Source organism: Clytia hemisphaerica, unplaced genomic scaffold, assembly GCF_902728285.1.
Source record: "Clytia hemisphaerica strain Z4C2 unplaced genomic scaffold, Clytia hemisphaerica genome assembly, whole genome shotgun sequence".
In the NCBI taxonomy this organism is placed as follows: Eukaryota; Metazoa; Cnidaria; class Hydrozoa; order Leptothecata; family Clytiidae; genus Clytia; species Clytia hemisphaerica.
In genome coordinates, this window is record NW_027103851.1 from 503162 (window position 1) to 518586 (window position 15425).

At 34.6% G+C, this 15425-nt stretch overlaps 1 protein-coding gene across 1 annotated transcript; it reads right to left on the reverse strand.

Moving 5' to 3' along the window:
* Positions 1-5212: 5212 nt before the first annotated feature.
* LOC136807678 (translocating chain-associated membrane protein 1-like) lies at positions 5213-13814 on the reverse strand. Its single transcript, XM_067064275.1, has 9 exons — positions 13603-13814; positions 10073-10136; positions 9720-9832; positions 9099-9215; positions 8339-8553; positions 7569-7679; positions 7185-7256; positions 6187-6258; positions 5213-5817 (listed from the first exon to the last, which is right to left on the reverse strand). Exons 1-9 carry the CDS (start codon positions 13717-13719, stop codon positions 5610-5612), a joined length of 1089 nt encoding a protein of 362 aa, XP_066920376.1. The 5' UTR covers positions 13720-13814; the 3' UTR covers positions 5213-5609.
* Positions 13815-15425: the final 1611 nt, after the last annotated feature.

Genomic DNA, 15425 nt, shown 5'->3' on the forward strand with positions numbered 1-15425 from the left:
GAATCTAAGATAGAAGAAGAAATAGGAGATCTTTAGAAGATACGGTTTCAATCAGTGCCATTTGGTCACCCAAGAAAAAATGCACAAATATATGGCACAGAATAAATACAAACATAAAGTGACCCTTCTCATCATTATTGGCAAAGCAAAGGTTTAATAAAGCCATTATACAGTCTTTAACACACCTCTGTATCAGTGATCCGGTCAGATCCACCGCTGTGGATAACCTGGTGAAAGAATTGCCAAAAATGACCTAATCTTGAGTCCCAGTGAAATAACGAGTGAGCCCTGGCAAAATCATTCCTACCGGGTTACTGAGGGGTGTTTCAACTGACTAAAGTATTTATAGAGCTTTGAGATCGGGGTCATTACTACCTTACCATATTCAGCTGGACCTCTAAAATCCATGGCCAGAGCATTTACTTCAAAACCATCACAGTAAACTGTACACAGTGTAAATTATACAAAGAATAGAGATATGTTTCATATAAAAAGCTAAGACAGGTTGACTTAAGTATTTATTAAGTTTGTTGTCAGCACAAGTTATAATCTGGTACATAATAACAGGCTACATAACGTGCTGATAGTTCATATATTTATATTTGTTTTTCTGACTTTTGTTTCTATTTCATCATACAATGAAGTTGTTATCGCATAATTTTACCACACAGTATACGCCATAACTTTGGTTAGTTACACACAAAAAACCCTTGTTTATAAGGGATGCCTGACCAGCATGACCAAACTAACTTTTCAAAAAATAAATCCAAAATAATTGAGATTCTCAACGGTGTCATATTTTTTCTTTAGTTACACTACTTTAGTTACTGAGTGGTAATTCATAGTAAAAACCATAGCCCCAACAATTTGAGGAGTCAGGGGTGAAAAATTTCATCGTCAACTCACTGCTACCCTTCCTTAACTAGCTCTAACTCTAACTCTAGCTCTAACTCTAACCTCTTAACTAGCCACTCTATGTAGAATGGAAATAGTCTAAAAGCGAGTCGAGAAGCTACATATATATATAGCCATTCATAGTTCCTGTTGAACTCCCAGTTGCTCACGGTGCTCTTTCATATCTTACTAAACTAATCCTTCTTGATCGATGGCTTGCTAAAAAACGAACATTCCAACTGAAGCTTGAATTTTACTTACTGACTATCAACATAAGATCGCAAGCTATGACAAGAAATAATATGCTACTTCGCGTATAAGAAGTTCCCTATAGAAATATTCAAATACCATCACTAATGGAGGAACACAAATACATTCCATGTAGGTGCCTTCCAGCAAAATTTGTAACTTTTTTATTAAGTAATCATGACGCAACACAAGGAAATAAACGAAAGAAAAATCCGCTCATATCGTCACCTCCGCTCACTGAAAATGTATCGCTAACCAGCCTACATCCTTACTCAAAAACTAAAAAGTAAGAAAAAAATATAGGAAATAAAAGCGATCAAAAAATGTACAATAAACTTCAAGCAAAAAATGTATCATGTTAATTTTAAGCTGTGAATCACTGCGTAACAGTTCCTATCGTGGTAATAGAAAGAATTATTATTAAAAATATAGTCCTGCAAACCTCTATTTTGTGAATTATCAGTTTCAATAAAAGATTTTTTTTACTACGGTCAGCTTACCTGGTAGGTGCTGAACTTGATTAAATGAAAAATATACTTCTGTGAGAATTAAGCATTTTTACTTTAATACGATTATATATTACCTCCTCTGCTATCATCTTAATACTAAGGTATTTCTATGTATCTGTGTGCCAAGAACCTGGTAGCTAACTTTCTCTCACATTAATCCGAAATTATTAATTCATAAGCAAGACCTTCATCTCCATTTTTCCTAGAAATTTAGAATACATCTGCTAAACTCGTTATACAGGGTGTCCCTAATAAAAGTATCGAGTTTGAACATGCGATTGAGTAGAAAGTTTTAAGTATTGTATTCACAAGATTGTATTTTAAGCTCTCCCTCTTTTTATTGATTAATTTATACGTTGTAACTACCTTTTGTAATGAGCCTATGTGATGGAGAACGTTCTTATATTTTAGCGATAACACACACAAACTTTTTTACTCAATCGCATGTTCAAACTCGATACTTTTATTAGGGACACCCTGTACTGTCGAGAACACTCACGTTAGAGTTGATTATGGCTTGTGTGACGTTTATGTAAGGCTAGTGTTGAATTATCTTTTATACTAATGGCCAAAATACTGGGTGTTCCAATAAAAAGTCCCCCTTTTTGAAGTGTATATTCTTGAGTTCTATGAATTGTTAAAGAATCAATTCTTTTGCATTGGTAAAAGAGGAAGGATAAACTCAAATTTTGAGGGGTCGTTTGTCAAATTTGATCACCTAGATCAAAAGTTATAGTCTAAATGCGAAAACAAAACTTTTCAAAAAAGTCGAAAAAGGAGAAAAATGAGGGTATTAAATTTATTGTATGACAAGACACTATTGTTTTTTTTTTTCATCATCTGGAAATGTATTTCAATTTTCACCAAAGCACTTACTTACACAATTAATCATTCCTGCAAAGGCGTTTCGAATCATTTGGGGGTCAAGATTAGCTGCAACATTTCTGACTGAAGCTTTAAATTGATCAAGGATCTGCGCAAATTTGTGAGTTGCTCCCAGATTTCTTGTTTCATGTAAACCCCACAAAAAGAAATCACACACACTCCTCCATTGTTGACCACCTTCCTTGGAAACAGACCACCCGGGGGGGGGGGTACTAGGGTTTGCGAGCTGACGGGGGGGGGGTGCCGCCCGACTTTCGAACTTTGGACCCTTACCGGGACTAAAAAGGAGAAAACAAAGGTAAATTTTGGGAATTTTACGACCCTTAGCGGGACTAATTTGACCAAATTTCGATCTTTCAGGGGGTAAAAAGTTGAAATTTTCCTATTTTTCCGACCCTTACTGGGACTGAAATTTGATTTTCTGATTTTTCCGACCCTTAGCGGGACTTTGGAAGTCCAAAAAAGGTACCCTTAACCCTTTAAGTGCCGATGTCGTATATATACGACATGGGCTATATAGGAGGGCGAAGCCCTCCTGTAATGCCCAGTTTGAGTTAGAAATCGTTATTTTTGGTCGAACTCGTAGGAATTAGATTGTCCTTTATGGTCAAGCAAAAAAAAATTCAAAAGTGAGTCTTTCCAGCGAAATTTTAAGCAAAAAAGTCAAAAAAATGCAAAAAATTGACAAAAATTCACTTTTTTGAGATTCTGACCGTTTTTTGACTATTTTTGGTCAACGAGTGATCCAAGAACCTCCAAATTTGGCCCTGTTTTACTTTATTCTGTCTTCTAGTGAATTGATTTGAAATTTTACCACTGGGCACCTTTTCATCAGTTCAGTCAGGTCCGCGCAGCGGGCCTGACTGCTTTAATTCCCTAACCTACCCCCCCCCCCCTTGGCCGCCGCCCACCACGCCCTTCCTAAATCGGGCGGCGCCGAAGGCGCCCAAAAGAAAGAAGAGACTCTAAGCTATCCAACGAGCTATATACGAGCTTCTAATTCCTTCTAGATCAGGAGATATAAGCCCTTAAAGTTTGAACTAGCGATTTTTTAAAAAAAACTTAGAAAAAAGGACCCTGGCACTCAAAGGGTTAAGGGCGGCACATATCGTACCCTCCATTTGCCTAAGTACTCCCCCCCCCCGGGCAGACCACGAAGAGACTTTGATCGTTAATGTATTGATAAAAGAAGAGTTTCTTTATGATGATTTAATAAGATTTAATAACCCCTCATTTTTCGCCTTTTTAAACTTTTTTTTTGAAAAGCAATGTTTTAGCATTTAGGCCATAGCTTTTGATCTAGTGGACCAAATTTAACAAATGACCCCTCGAAATTTAAGTTTATCATTCCTAAATAGATGATTCTTTAACAGTTCATAGAACGCGAGAAAATACACTTTAAATAAGAGAACTTCTTTTTGGGACACCCGGTACATCAAAATAAGATCAAAGGTTAGAAGTTTAATTGGACTAAAAAATGAAGATAAAAATGCAAAAAAAAGAAGAACACCTGGTATTCTGTTCAATGTAAAAATTTATCTATTTCTTGTTCAACACCAATGTATACGTTTGCACAATAATGCATTATTTTTGAAACCACACTACGTTTCCACTAGAAAAAAAAAACCCTGTAAACATAAAATAAAAACTACAATTAAATTCTTTAAAATTTGGATTAAATAGGTCCATAATATCTATATTAAAACCTAAAACAAACCAATTAAGAACCAAATGAACAAAAAAATGTAAACTATGACGAAGATAAATTAAAACAAGACATTAAACAATAAACTGGGACAATATGGAAAAACAGCAGAGGATTAAGTAAAAGGGTATGCCAAAAAATCCTTCCAAGATTCGAATCCGAGGAGAAAAACTGCTAGATCATAGAGAAATACTGTGAGGTGCTTATATATACAGTTGACGCTCTCTAATCCGACGTTCTATTATTCGATACGTTCCATTATTCGATAGTATCGAAAGTCGCCGTCAACAAGAAACTCTCATAAACCACGCTCTACTATTCGATACGCACCCCCTTTTTCTTCTTGAAAATCGAATTAGAGAGGGACAACTGTTCATGACCTATTCATGACGTTATGGATCATTAAATATCATAAATATCTAAAAATAAAAATAAAAATTTCAAAGGTCAGCAACTCAGATGCACTCAAAACTTTTATTTTCACTTGTAATATTGGAAAGGCCAAGTCCAAGTGAATGAAAAGGAAAATAAAAGACAAAAAGATTGTATAGAAAGGATTGTAGGCTTCTTAGTTCAATCAAAAAGGTTTGGAGACTAGTATCACAAAATGTTATCTTGAAATTACATCTGATAGAAAAAAAGTATAAACTTTTCATCCCCTGAAATTTTCATAACAGTTAAAAAATAATTTCGTAAAATTTCAAAAAGAAATATTCATTTTCTATTTCAATAAACACAGAAGGTAGCTGTTGATCTGAAATTTTGTCTTTTCATTTCCTTTAGAGAGAGAAGTCAATAAATTCCATTAGGGAATAAAGGTCTCAATTGTAAATTTTCAGCTATACCGTTAAAGACTAAAGCCATCATTAGCATAGCCAAAAAAAAAACACCATTTTTAAAAATTATAAATTATAAAACTGTTGGTAAAACTTCCTTCATTCTGAAAATAAAAATCCAATTGGCTAAAAGGTAATTGGCCTATAACCTAGGTATTGCTATTTCGTTTTAAAAATATTATTTTAAATAAACTTCTTCACTATGAATACAAGTATTTACTAAACAGACTGTTTATTTTATGGTAGAAATCCTTTTCCAAAACGTTTAAAGTAGTCATTTTAAACTTGGGCTGTATGAGTTTTAAAATTATTTTACCAAATGGAGAGGTAGTAATATAAAACGCATAGGCTAGAAGCTCTGAAAAAGAAAACTTTAAATTTTTATCAGCTGATTGTGAAGAGATGATGTAATGCGGTTTAGATGTTGATAGTCTAAGACGTTTTAAGTTTTGTTAAAAATATTTTCATAGATCGAAATCGAATAAGGTCAAGAAAAAAGCCTTGTTGATCAAATCGGATATTAAAAATCATCTAATCTTGTTTTTCTTGTTTCTCCTTCTTTACTCGAGGTGATGATCTGTTGGCTTTTCCGTTTTTCGCATCCTTGGTTTTCTTCTTCTTTTCAGTCGTGCGTGCGGACCGTGCGGGCATTGAATCACGGTAGCGTTGGACTTGGAACATGATGAAGTTCCATGCCATCCAGGCTTGAACGAGAACAACAGCGGCCAACCAAGCGATACTAAACATAATAAAAAAGATCTTCTTTATAAAAGTTAGTTTAGATTTAGGGGTTAAATAGTAACGTTGATTTTCAAATTATAAAAGATTCAAATATTTAGAATGAGTTTTTATACTAGTTTCTAGCTGAGGGGACAAATATTTAAATTCGAATAATAGAGGTTCGAATAAGAGACGCATGACTGAAGACAGTTCCAAGTGTTACCAGAGTATGAGTTCAACGTTCGAAAGGAAGGGGTTAAATAACACCAAATTGTATAAATAAAGTTAATTGGGCGGGAACGAGCTTCAAATAATCTTTTACAAAAACTAAGAAGTTACTGGTTCAATGGATATTGAATTTTAGAATAGTTTGTGATAAGAAATTTACCGAATAGTTTGTGTATTGTAATTTCCACTAATACAATCAATTCGTTCGATTTGTGATTTTCCGAGTCCAAACCTGAATATGGAAAAGCACAAGGGTCAAGATACATGGACACACTGTTCAGTTTAAACGAAAACACTTGAGAGAGCCCGTGAGAATTAGCCTTTTCAATTATTTTCCATCAAACCTCTCTGGAAATATGTGTCTCAAGGTAGGGGGGGTCAAGCGTTACACCGGAACACTATGAGTAATAAATGAATTTTGATAATTTTGAAAAAGGACCACCAGCCCTTTTCGCTTAGTACAAAATATACTAACTGATTTTGAGGTCAAATTTCAATGCATCACCCCCAAAATAAACCATTATCGCAATTTTGGCCATTTCAACATCTTTGATGTTGAAATTATGTTAGAAATTAAAAATATTCTAGAAAAAAATGTAGAATTTTGGAAGTTCTTTTCATATTCAAAAATTGAATTTAATATTGAAATTTTTTTTTGAATTTTGTAAAAAATTAAAATTTTTGTTCCAAAATCCCATTTTTTGCCAAAAAAGCTTGATTTTTGGCAGTTAGTACACACAATTTGCTGTTAATCGCCAAGCGTATACTAAATGCATTTTGCCAATTTTGAAAATGGACTCCCACTGCAAGTGTCATGGGTGCCATGTACTAACTGCTTGACCCCCCTGATTAAGGGCAAAAGTTCTATTTAGTACCATTAACAAAAATACTAGATAAGTACTAAATATACCAAATATCAAACTTTTTAACGCATAAATTCAGTTTGGAACTTCGGTGAATTATGCAGAATTTTGAGACCGTAGAGCTCATTTTTATATACTACGCTGAGACGAAAGTCCAGTTGAAACGGAAGAGCACTGATTAAATAGAAAAGTGTATCTTAGACATGGATACAAAAAAGTAATAATAACAAAACTAAAAAGTCATTAATACTAACAGACAGAGGCGAGGTTGGGCAGAGTTAACAAGTTAACTTACCAGACAATTAAAATGGTGAGGCTAATGGTGGCAATACGTGCAAGCAAAAAGGTAACAGCCCAGGCTAAAAATCTAAAGAAAAAAAAAGAAATAAGTATATATCAAAAAGGGTGATATATTTATTGTTTCAACTGGATTATATATAATTTCACAATTCTCCATTTTTAGGGTTGAACAGGATACTGATCTGTCGGTATAAGAGGTCAGAGATCAGAGACTAGCATTAAATTCCCGTTTTAAAATTGATAAAACTAGATAAATAAAAGAGTCCCACCAAACGATGGTTTTGCGCCACTCTGTTCGTTAAGAAAAAAACGCGTGAAAAGAGTTCGAAACGATAAAAGAAACAATGGTTTGGTGATTTCATCTTCTGGTGCTACATACCCATGTGAGGAAAGGTTTGTTTTGCCAGCACAGTGGATGAGTCGAGTCAAAGCAAAGATGGCTTCAGGAACGTAATGGATGGCCAATAAAATCATTGCGATGTGAGTTCCACTAAAAAAGGGGGGAAAGTTTTAATGATACATACAAAGATAATCAGAAAATTTAACATTTAAACCTTTTAGACCATATTCGCATGAAACAGTTCCGTTCCGCTCTGAAACAAAATGAAGCCATTCCATTGGTTAAATTCAATTTTTACGTCACTTCTAACCAATAAAATGTAACGTGTTAAAGTGGCCCTATTGTTTTGCGTAGAACACCACACCAGTGTGTCTCTAGCGAGCACCTCACTAAAAACCGGGATTTTTCATCTCGTTTCTTAGTGAGTTCCACTTTGACGATTTTCGAAAAATAGAAGCCTTTAAAGTGTTTTGACGCAAATTCGATATTTTTGCTACTGCAAGGGCTTAAGTCGCAAAGTGGAATAGACGTTAATTGTGTAGAAAAAACGCGGGTGACGTCTAGTATAGGCTAGTGTGTCTCACTCTATGCTATAGTTTAGACGGCCAACCTTTTTCTTGTCCATTCTAATTGCTAGATGTCTAATTCGATGTTCTACTATTCGATACGCTCCATTATTCAATAATATTGAAAGTCACCGTCAACGAGAAACTCTCAAATGACGCTTTACTATACGATACTTATAATGATGAAAATCAATTTTCCCTTGAGAATCGAATAAGGGAGCATCAACTGTAAGCTCTACCAACCTCATGACGTAGGCGGATGAGATGAACAACAAGTAGAGAGAATACATGGTGACTTTCTCTTTGATTTCTTCACGTCTCGTCTTCATGAAATACAACTCAGGGAAACAATGAATCCAGTAAGCGATTTGAAGAATGAAGTAAAACTTGACCATGAACGACATCTCAGTCTGTGGATAGCTTTCCCATAATTTGGACACTTTTGGTAACAGCTCAAGCTGAAAGTGAAAAATCATTGCTTCTAATTAACCGACAACTCTACTCAGTGCTTTGTTTTATTCTTTTCATCCAAAATATCTCCCAGAGAAAGGCATAACATCAACCCAAATGGGTTGTTGACTAAACAATTCTATTTTTGTGTTAACTATGTTGTCTATGGAGAGCTTCTAATGAAAGGAGCTCACAATGGCACTTCGTCATGTTTAAATTCTGAATATCGCTGAGAAAGGTGCATTTTCAGAAACCGAAAAAATGAACAATCACAGATATCATATTCCTTTAAACAATAAATAGGCTCACTACCCAGAGATTTCCAGTGGAATATGTCCAGTTTTGAAATTGACTAGCCTGCCATGTTGTTTTCGAATTTACCTTAAGTTTTCGAGCATTTGAATTTCAAAACATTTGAATCGCACTGTTGATGACCAGAATTGAAAACATAATGGCGGACTACTTAGTAAACTCTAAAACTGAAACAAGTGTTCTTTTATATGGGAAGCCCGATCCAGTCAAGTAAATGAAAATCAGTGCTCTTTGTACTAACCTTCATGATTTGATCGACAGCTACTGCAACAGAGGCCACATAAAAGGGTAGCATGTTTCCTGAATCATTGAATTTACCATACTTGGTTTTCGACATGTGGAATCGTTTGTTGAATCTCTAAATGTGCCAAATAAGAATTAGAACATAATAAAATATATATTTGAAGAAAAAAAATATAGATTTTGAGCTACTAGAGAACTAGAACTTACTTAAAAGGCCAAGCAGAAAGTTTTCAAAATAGCGAAATGTTGAGATCTATATTGCGATCAACCCTCCAAGGACATCACAGAAATAGTAATTGTTCAAGTTCTGGAGAGTTTGACAGATAGACAGGCGACATCCATTCTAAAACCAGCTGACTTATGACTCTGAACTTTACGCAAGCTCTTTCTTTGAACTTATTAAATTATTGAGACGAAATCATCATTAGAGAGTTCGACTGGAAAATTTTTGCCTACAAATGGAAAAGTTGCAACTCTGCTGAAACCCTTCCTGAGGACCAGAAGAATCAGTCTCAAGCATGCCGTTCTGAATCTAGATTAGATCTAAAGTTATGGAGTTTCAAGTCAAGGAGCACTCTCTTAAAAACAATTGAACGAACGGGAGAAAAAGGGAACTTACATCGAGAATATATTCTTGGATGACAGCATGGACAACAATCCAGCACAAAGAGTAGAAGAAGATGGTGCATAAATCTCTCAATCCTGTTGTATAATTCACTAGGGTTTGTTCACCTAAAAGTTTGAATATAATTACCTTAAAAGTTTTGGTCAAATTTTGCTAATTTTGACAAAGTTCCTCGTAGAGTTTCAAAAGCTGAGCAGTGTAAAAAGATATAATCAAGTTGATAAGTGAATTAATTTTTGCAAGTTTTCACATAATTTTTACAAAAAAATTAAGATTTTCAAATTGCAAAAAAAAAAGTCAATATGTAAAAACTTATCCTTTGATGTATAAAGTCCAAACTTTCTTACCCTCGACTTCTTTAGTCACATTGTGTTGTGCAGCAATAAATACTTGAGCAAGAGGTTGTGTAGCCTGAAAATTAAAAAAATTTAAATCATAAAATAACAAGCGGTACTTTCTTCATGGACCTACCTGGTTATGCATTTAACGCATAAGTAATTGATATTCTCAATACTTTAAGTTTTTTGCTTACGCATTGATCAGTTGATTAGAAATAACTATTGAAACAAAATTCTATGTTTATTTAAAAAAAATTCAATACATAAAGGGTCTTCATATTAAAAAAAATTGACGTCAATCATTAGAATCAAAGTTTTCAAGTAAGTGTTTGTTGGTGTGCCGGCATTTTGAGATGAGTTCAGATCTTGAGTTCAGTATACTGTCTTTACGCAAAGTGATTTCAAATTTTTCATTCAAACAAAGATCACATTTCAGGCTAACTTCTGTTGAACGGTTTGCACTTTCTTACAAATCGCCACATAACTTTAGGGTTTGTCTAGTTATGTAAATGCCGCAAAAATTCGTTCGAGAGCTTGGTTTTGTTTTCGTATTTGGCGTGGTTGAATGATAATTGATATCTACGCGAGCGCAACCATCCAACAATCATTCAGAACACAAATATAGCAACAATCTACTAAAATTTGTTCTTTGTTTTTTATAAAAAACAAGTTTAGAAACCAAAATTTCATGCTCAAACACAAATATTCTTTTATATTAAAATAGGACTATGTTAGGAAAAAAACATCCATCTCATCAAAAAATTAAGTAATTTGGCTAAGAACATTGCTGTCTTGGATATCGCCGTGTCAATTCAAGACAGCCTTAAGTCCATTTTTTCCATTTTGAGATAATTGACTTTAAAGATTGAGATGTGTTGGACTTAAGGCTACACATTTCATGTCAATGCTTCATAGAAAATTTGCTTCATAGAAAATTTGCACTAAAATTTAGGACTTAAGGCTGTTTATGGTTGAAATATTATGGAACATTGTAAATTCTTATTTATTTTTAATTGCAAAATACACCTCTTTCCCATTAGAATTCTGTGGACTTAAGGCCGTTTTTGGAAAGCGTGCATGCTGAAATAGGGGGTTATGGTCTTAAGTCAATTTTCGAAAAAATGGACTTAAGTCTGTCTTGAATTGACACGGCGATATGGGAGCGATGCTCTTCTAAGCAACGCTTCCAACTACCTGCTAATTTTCTCGAAATAACATACAAGCAAAATCAAGCAAAATCTAAATTTTTTTTAATAAAACAGCGTTTTTTAGCAAATTAGCCTTCCTGTCTTCTACAACTAAAGTTATCACATTTCTTCTGACCGAGGAAAAAATGTAAACAAAAAAGATGATGACACCAAAAAAAGTTCCAACGGGTGGTCTTCAAACAGTCATCATGCTTGAAGCGTTCTTTCAGGCTGATTTTTCTTTGAAGAAAACACACAAAAGAATAAGCTTTCTTTTGATACCCGCTCAGACCCGCTGGTCCACAGACCCTCGCGTAGATCATTACTATATTTCAAACTTAAGTGAAAATGTTGCTTTTCTACAGGTTTAGAATTTTTTTTTTATTTACCAGCTAGATTTTTCAGATGATTTCAAGCAATAGCTTTTCAAAAATAAAGTTTGTGTCCCCAATTTTAAAGGCTTCACTATTGATCGAAATTCTAAATGTTGAAAATGCAAAAATACAAAAAATGCTGGTTGAGAGATTTTCAACCTCACGCAAGCAGACTCGTATGACATAATCTTTGTAGGCTATTTTTTCGCGCCATTTTGTGTCTTTTTGGTGCGCTCTGAAAATGCAATTTGACTTTGGATGGTAAGGACGCGTTTTTACCAAAAAGGTACCGCAAAGTCGGGTAACTTGCATCAGTGGAGGGAAACTTGCATAGCCCTCAAATGAATGACCTGGCCAGACCTGACTGGTCATTAAAATACAAAGTTAGTTAAATCAAAACAAAAAGGTAGAGTAGAGCTGCAAGTCGCAAGGCCACGTAGTTCATTTTGTTAATTGAGATTTTGCTTATTTGATTGGTCACTCATTTGATAGCTATGCAAGTTTCCTCCCTCCACTGATGCAAGTTACGCAACTTCACGGTAAGATTTTCACCATCCATTTTTTTTTCTTATACCTTTTGAAATACTGAACCATTTCTCAAAACTGACCCCTCATTTTTTTTCTTGTGCCTAGGGCTATCAGACGAGCCTGCTAGTTTTTTTTTCCTTATGATGTTTGAAAATTTGACTGACCTCTCTCTACTTAGACCCTTTTCTTGGTTCAGAGGCAAGGTCAAATCTTATATATATTTTTGGACATTTGGACAACACTGAAGTTGCAGAATATTTCACAGCCCTGTCATTTATGTATTTTCCATCCAAACTGATACAAATGTTAATCATGTATGTAAGTTTTATACTAGCACTATCTTTTTCAAAGGTTTTGCATCCACAGGTGGAAAAAATTGACCAAGGGGCTCTTTGTTTTTTCCCTATGAAATCTTGCTACAGAAAAAATTTGCAATCATTTTTTTGCATATACAGTAAATTCAAGATGGCCAAGTAACAAGGCAGAAAGTCTGTTACACAAAGTTATGGTATAAAACATTATTTCAATCATCCAACCTACTTATTTCTCTAAAAAAGGATGACAAAGTTAGAAAGGGACTGTAAACAAAATTATGAGACCATACATAGACCACTTCTTACTTGTTTTGGTTTGTTTTTGTGATCTCACTTGGTCTCACTTTTGTTTATAAAGATTTTCAGCTTGAAAACCAAGGTAAAAGAGACAAAAGTTGGGGGCAAAATTGGGGGCATTTGTCTCTCAATTATCCTGTATTTCAATGCATCTTTGCTAGACTAAACAAGACAAACCAAAACATAATGACATCACAGTGAATTGGTCTTATAGACGATGCTGGAAGTTTGATAGCCTGGGAATCCAAGCGTTAAACTTTTTTCACAGTCTAGTTTATGATATTTTTGCTGCTGGTTTAACGCTTGGGCAGGTAACTCGCCTGCAGGGAGATTTTTCCCTGCAATGCAGGTGTGGCCTGATTGGTCAGCTTTTGGCGTATTATCTAGCAGTATTTTTGCGCGCATTTTGATAATTTCGATGCGCGCGCATAATTTATGGAAAAAGCTGACTCTGCAGAAAAAAGGAAAACAAATGAAAATGAAAACATAGATTCATTTAGAAACAAAATGGCTGTTGGCTGGATGTCTAAATACATGTGGCTGATGTTTTGATGTGGTTTTTAGTAGTTTTGAAAGTCCTTAGAACTTGTGAAAGAGTTTTTATGGTAAGTTGATTATGTGTGTGTACATGGGTTTCCAAAGTTCAGCAAGTCTGTCAACAAGGGTTCACACACAGACTGTTTATAACATTCTGTATCAGACTAATCTACCTGCACCAAGCTCTATAATTTTAGAACTTTGTGAGGTGAGGTATTTTTTGTTTTTTCTAAAATTATGAGCTTGGGATTCCCAGGCTAGAAGTTTGAATGAAACCGTGAAATAGACTTCGAAAAGTTTACCTGAAACATTAGCCCAACCATGAATAACATACACATACATGATACAATATCTCCATGATTTTGAATAACAAATTCTTGGCTGAGAATTGGTGGACTCTTTCCCTTTTTACCCCTCATATTTACAAACTATTTTAGTGTTTTGATCCTTCCAGAAATTTTGTGTTTATTTGCCACCAAAAAACAGTTTCACTTTAGGTAGGAAGTAAGATGGTAGACAAAGTACACGAGACCTTACGACAATGACAACGAAATCAGCTAAGTAAAGGTATAAAGTAGCAAGCTTCCGCCTGACATCTTCACTGAAAGCTGCTACTTTACCACTGTCAGAAAACTCGCTACCGAGAAATTTCTCGGTTTTCGTTCGGTCTGTTAAACAACACGTTGACAAATACAATAACAAACTTTTCTACGGCATCGAAAAGTAAAGGCTATAGTACATCTAACAATTTTTCTTCAGAGCGCAATTTATAGGACTGTACACACTGAAAGAACAGTCATCGAATCGAAAAAGTTATTCAGCCCGCAGAAATCGAGGCCCAGACCCAAGTTCTTTTTTTCGAGTTAATTTTTGGGCTACGAAAAACCGACTCTGGTTTCTGAGATAATAAAAGTTCATTAAAGTGCATGCGTAATTGTCACCATATATCTATCTCGGAAAAGTTAGTTAAAACCGCATCATAGACAACTTCCAGAATTTCAAACAAAGGAAAGAATTATTGAGATTTTTTTTTGATTTCTTTCCAATGAGTTGAAATGAACAAAACCTTTAATGGAAAATGCTCTTTGTGCTAAGGGCCCTGACGACCATCATACATAGTGAATTTCGATATTTGTCATGTACAAAATATAGATTTCTGCCTGATGTAGCCAACAAAACTCGAAAACTATGGTGTGTTATACATTTTTCTGTTAGGGCTGTTAGGCCAACTATTCCTCAATCTGAAAATTAAAGAATCACAGAATCACAATGAAACAAATTATTGAAGAAGAAAATGAAGACTTTTGCGAAGAGCAGTATTTCAACCCTTTATTTTTGACGAAGAAAAAACATTTTCGGAAAATTTTTGTAAAAGTTCTTTGGTCTCAAAATCTTGGAAAAAGCGGTTTTTGACCAATTTTTCATTCCATTTTTTCGTAGAAGAAAAACAGCTATAATTTTTGATACATTACATCGATTTAGAAATTTTTCCGAAAAGTTTCAAATAGTTCAATTCTTTGCGGACAATTTAAAAAAATTTCGAAGGAAAAAAAGTTAATTACCCATTCAAACTTAGCATTTTTTGTTTAAGAGGGTAATTTAACATTCTAATCTATTATGTATTAACGTTTTTTTAGTTTACAACGTCGATTTTGTAATTTAATTCTTAATTATAATTACTATTGACAGAATAAATTACCAAACAACTTGCAAAGGCAAATTTTTGTTAAAAGTGTCAAGGAACCCAAAACAAAAGTTTTATCTTCAAAACCCCTAACAAATTTTCTGACTATGGTCAGAGCCCTTAAGGTAACCTGATAACAGCTGTTCATAATTTTCTTACGTGCGCAGTAAACCTCTGAAGGCACTTGAAAATTATACATCTGAGGAAAGTAGTCCTCCCACGGAAAATTTTACAACAAGAATCTTGTTGAAACTAATACGGTGCCCTATTCATAAACACGATCACGCAACATTTTTGTCATCCCCAGTCCTTTTAGACGAACACGGTCCTTACGATTTCGAGATTGCATATTCGTCAGATTGTATGTTTTCACCCATCCCTTTAGAGCTTCAGCGTGGCGGGCAGAAAACAACCACAATCTGATCTCAGGTTACCTTAAGG

What these genes read in the sequence shown, in the direction of transcription:
- LOC136807678 (XM_067064275.1), bottom strand. Translation starts at nt 13,719, where the DNA reads ATGAGGGGTAAAAAGGGAAAGAGTCCACCAATTCTCAGCCAAGAATTT. An exon ending in TCCAAGAATATATTCTCGAT is followed by an intron (nt 9,216 to 9,719) that starts GTAAGTTCCCTT and finishes TGGCACATTTAG; the next exon opens with AGATTCAACAAACGATTCCA. An exon ending in TCATCCGCCTACGTCATGAG is followed by an intron (nt 7,680 to 8,338) that starts GTTGGTAGAGCT and finishes CCCCTTTTTTAG; the next exon opens with TGGAACTCACATCGCAATGA.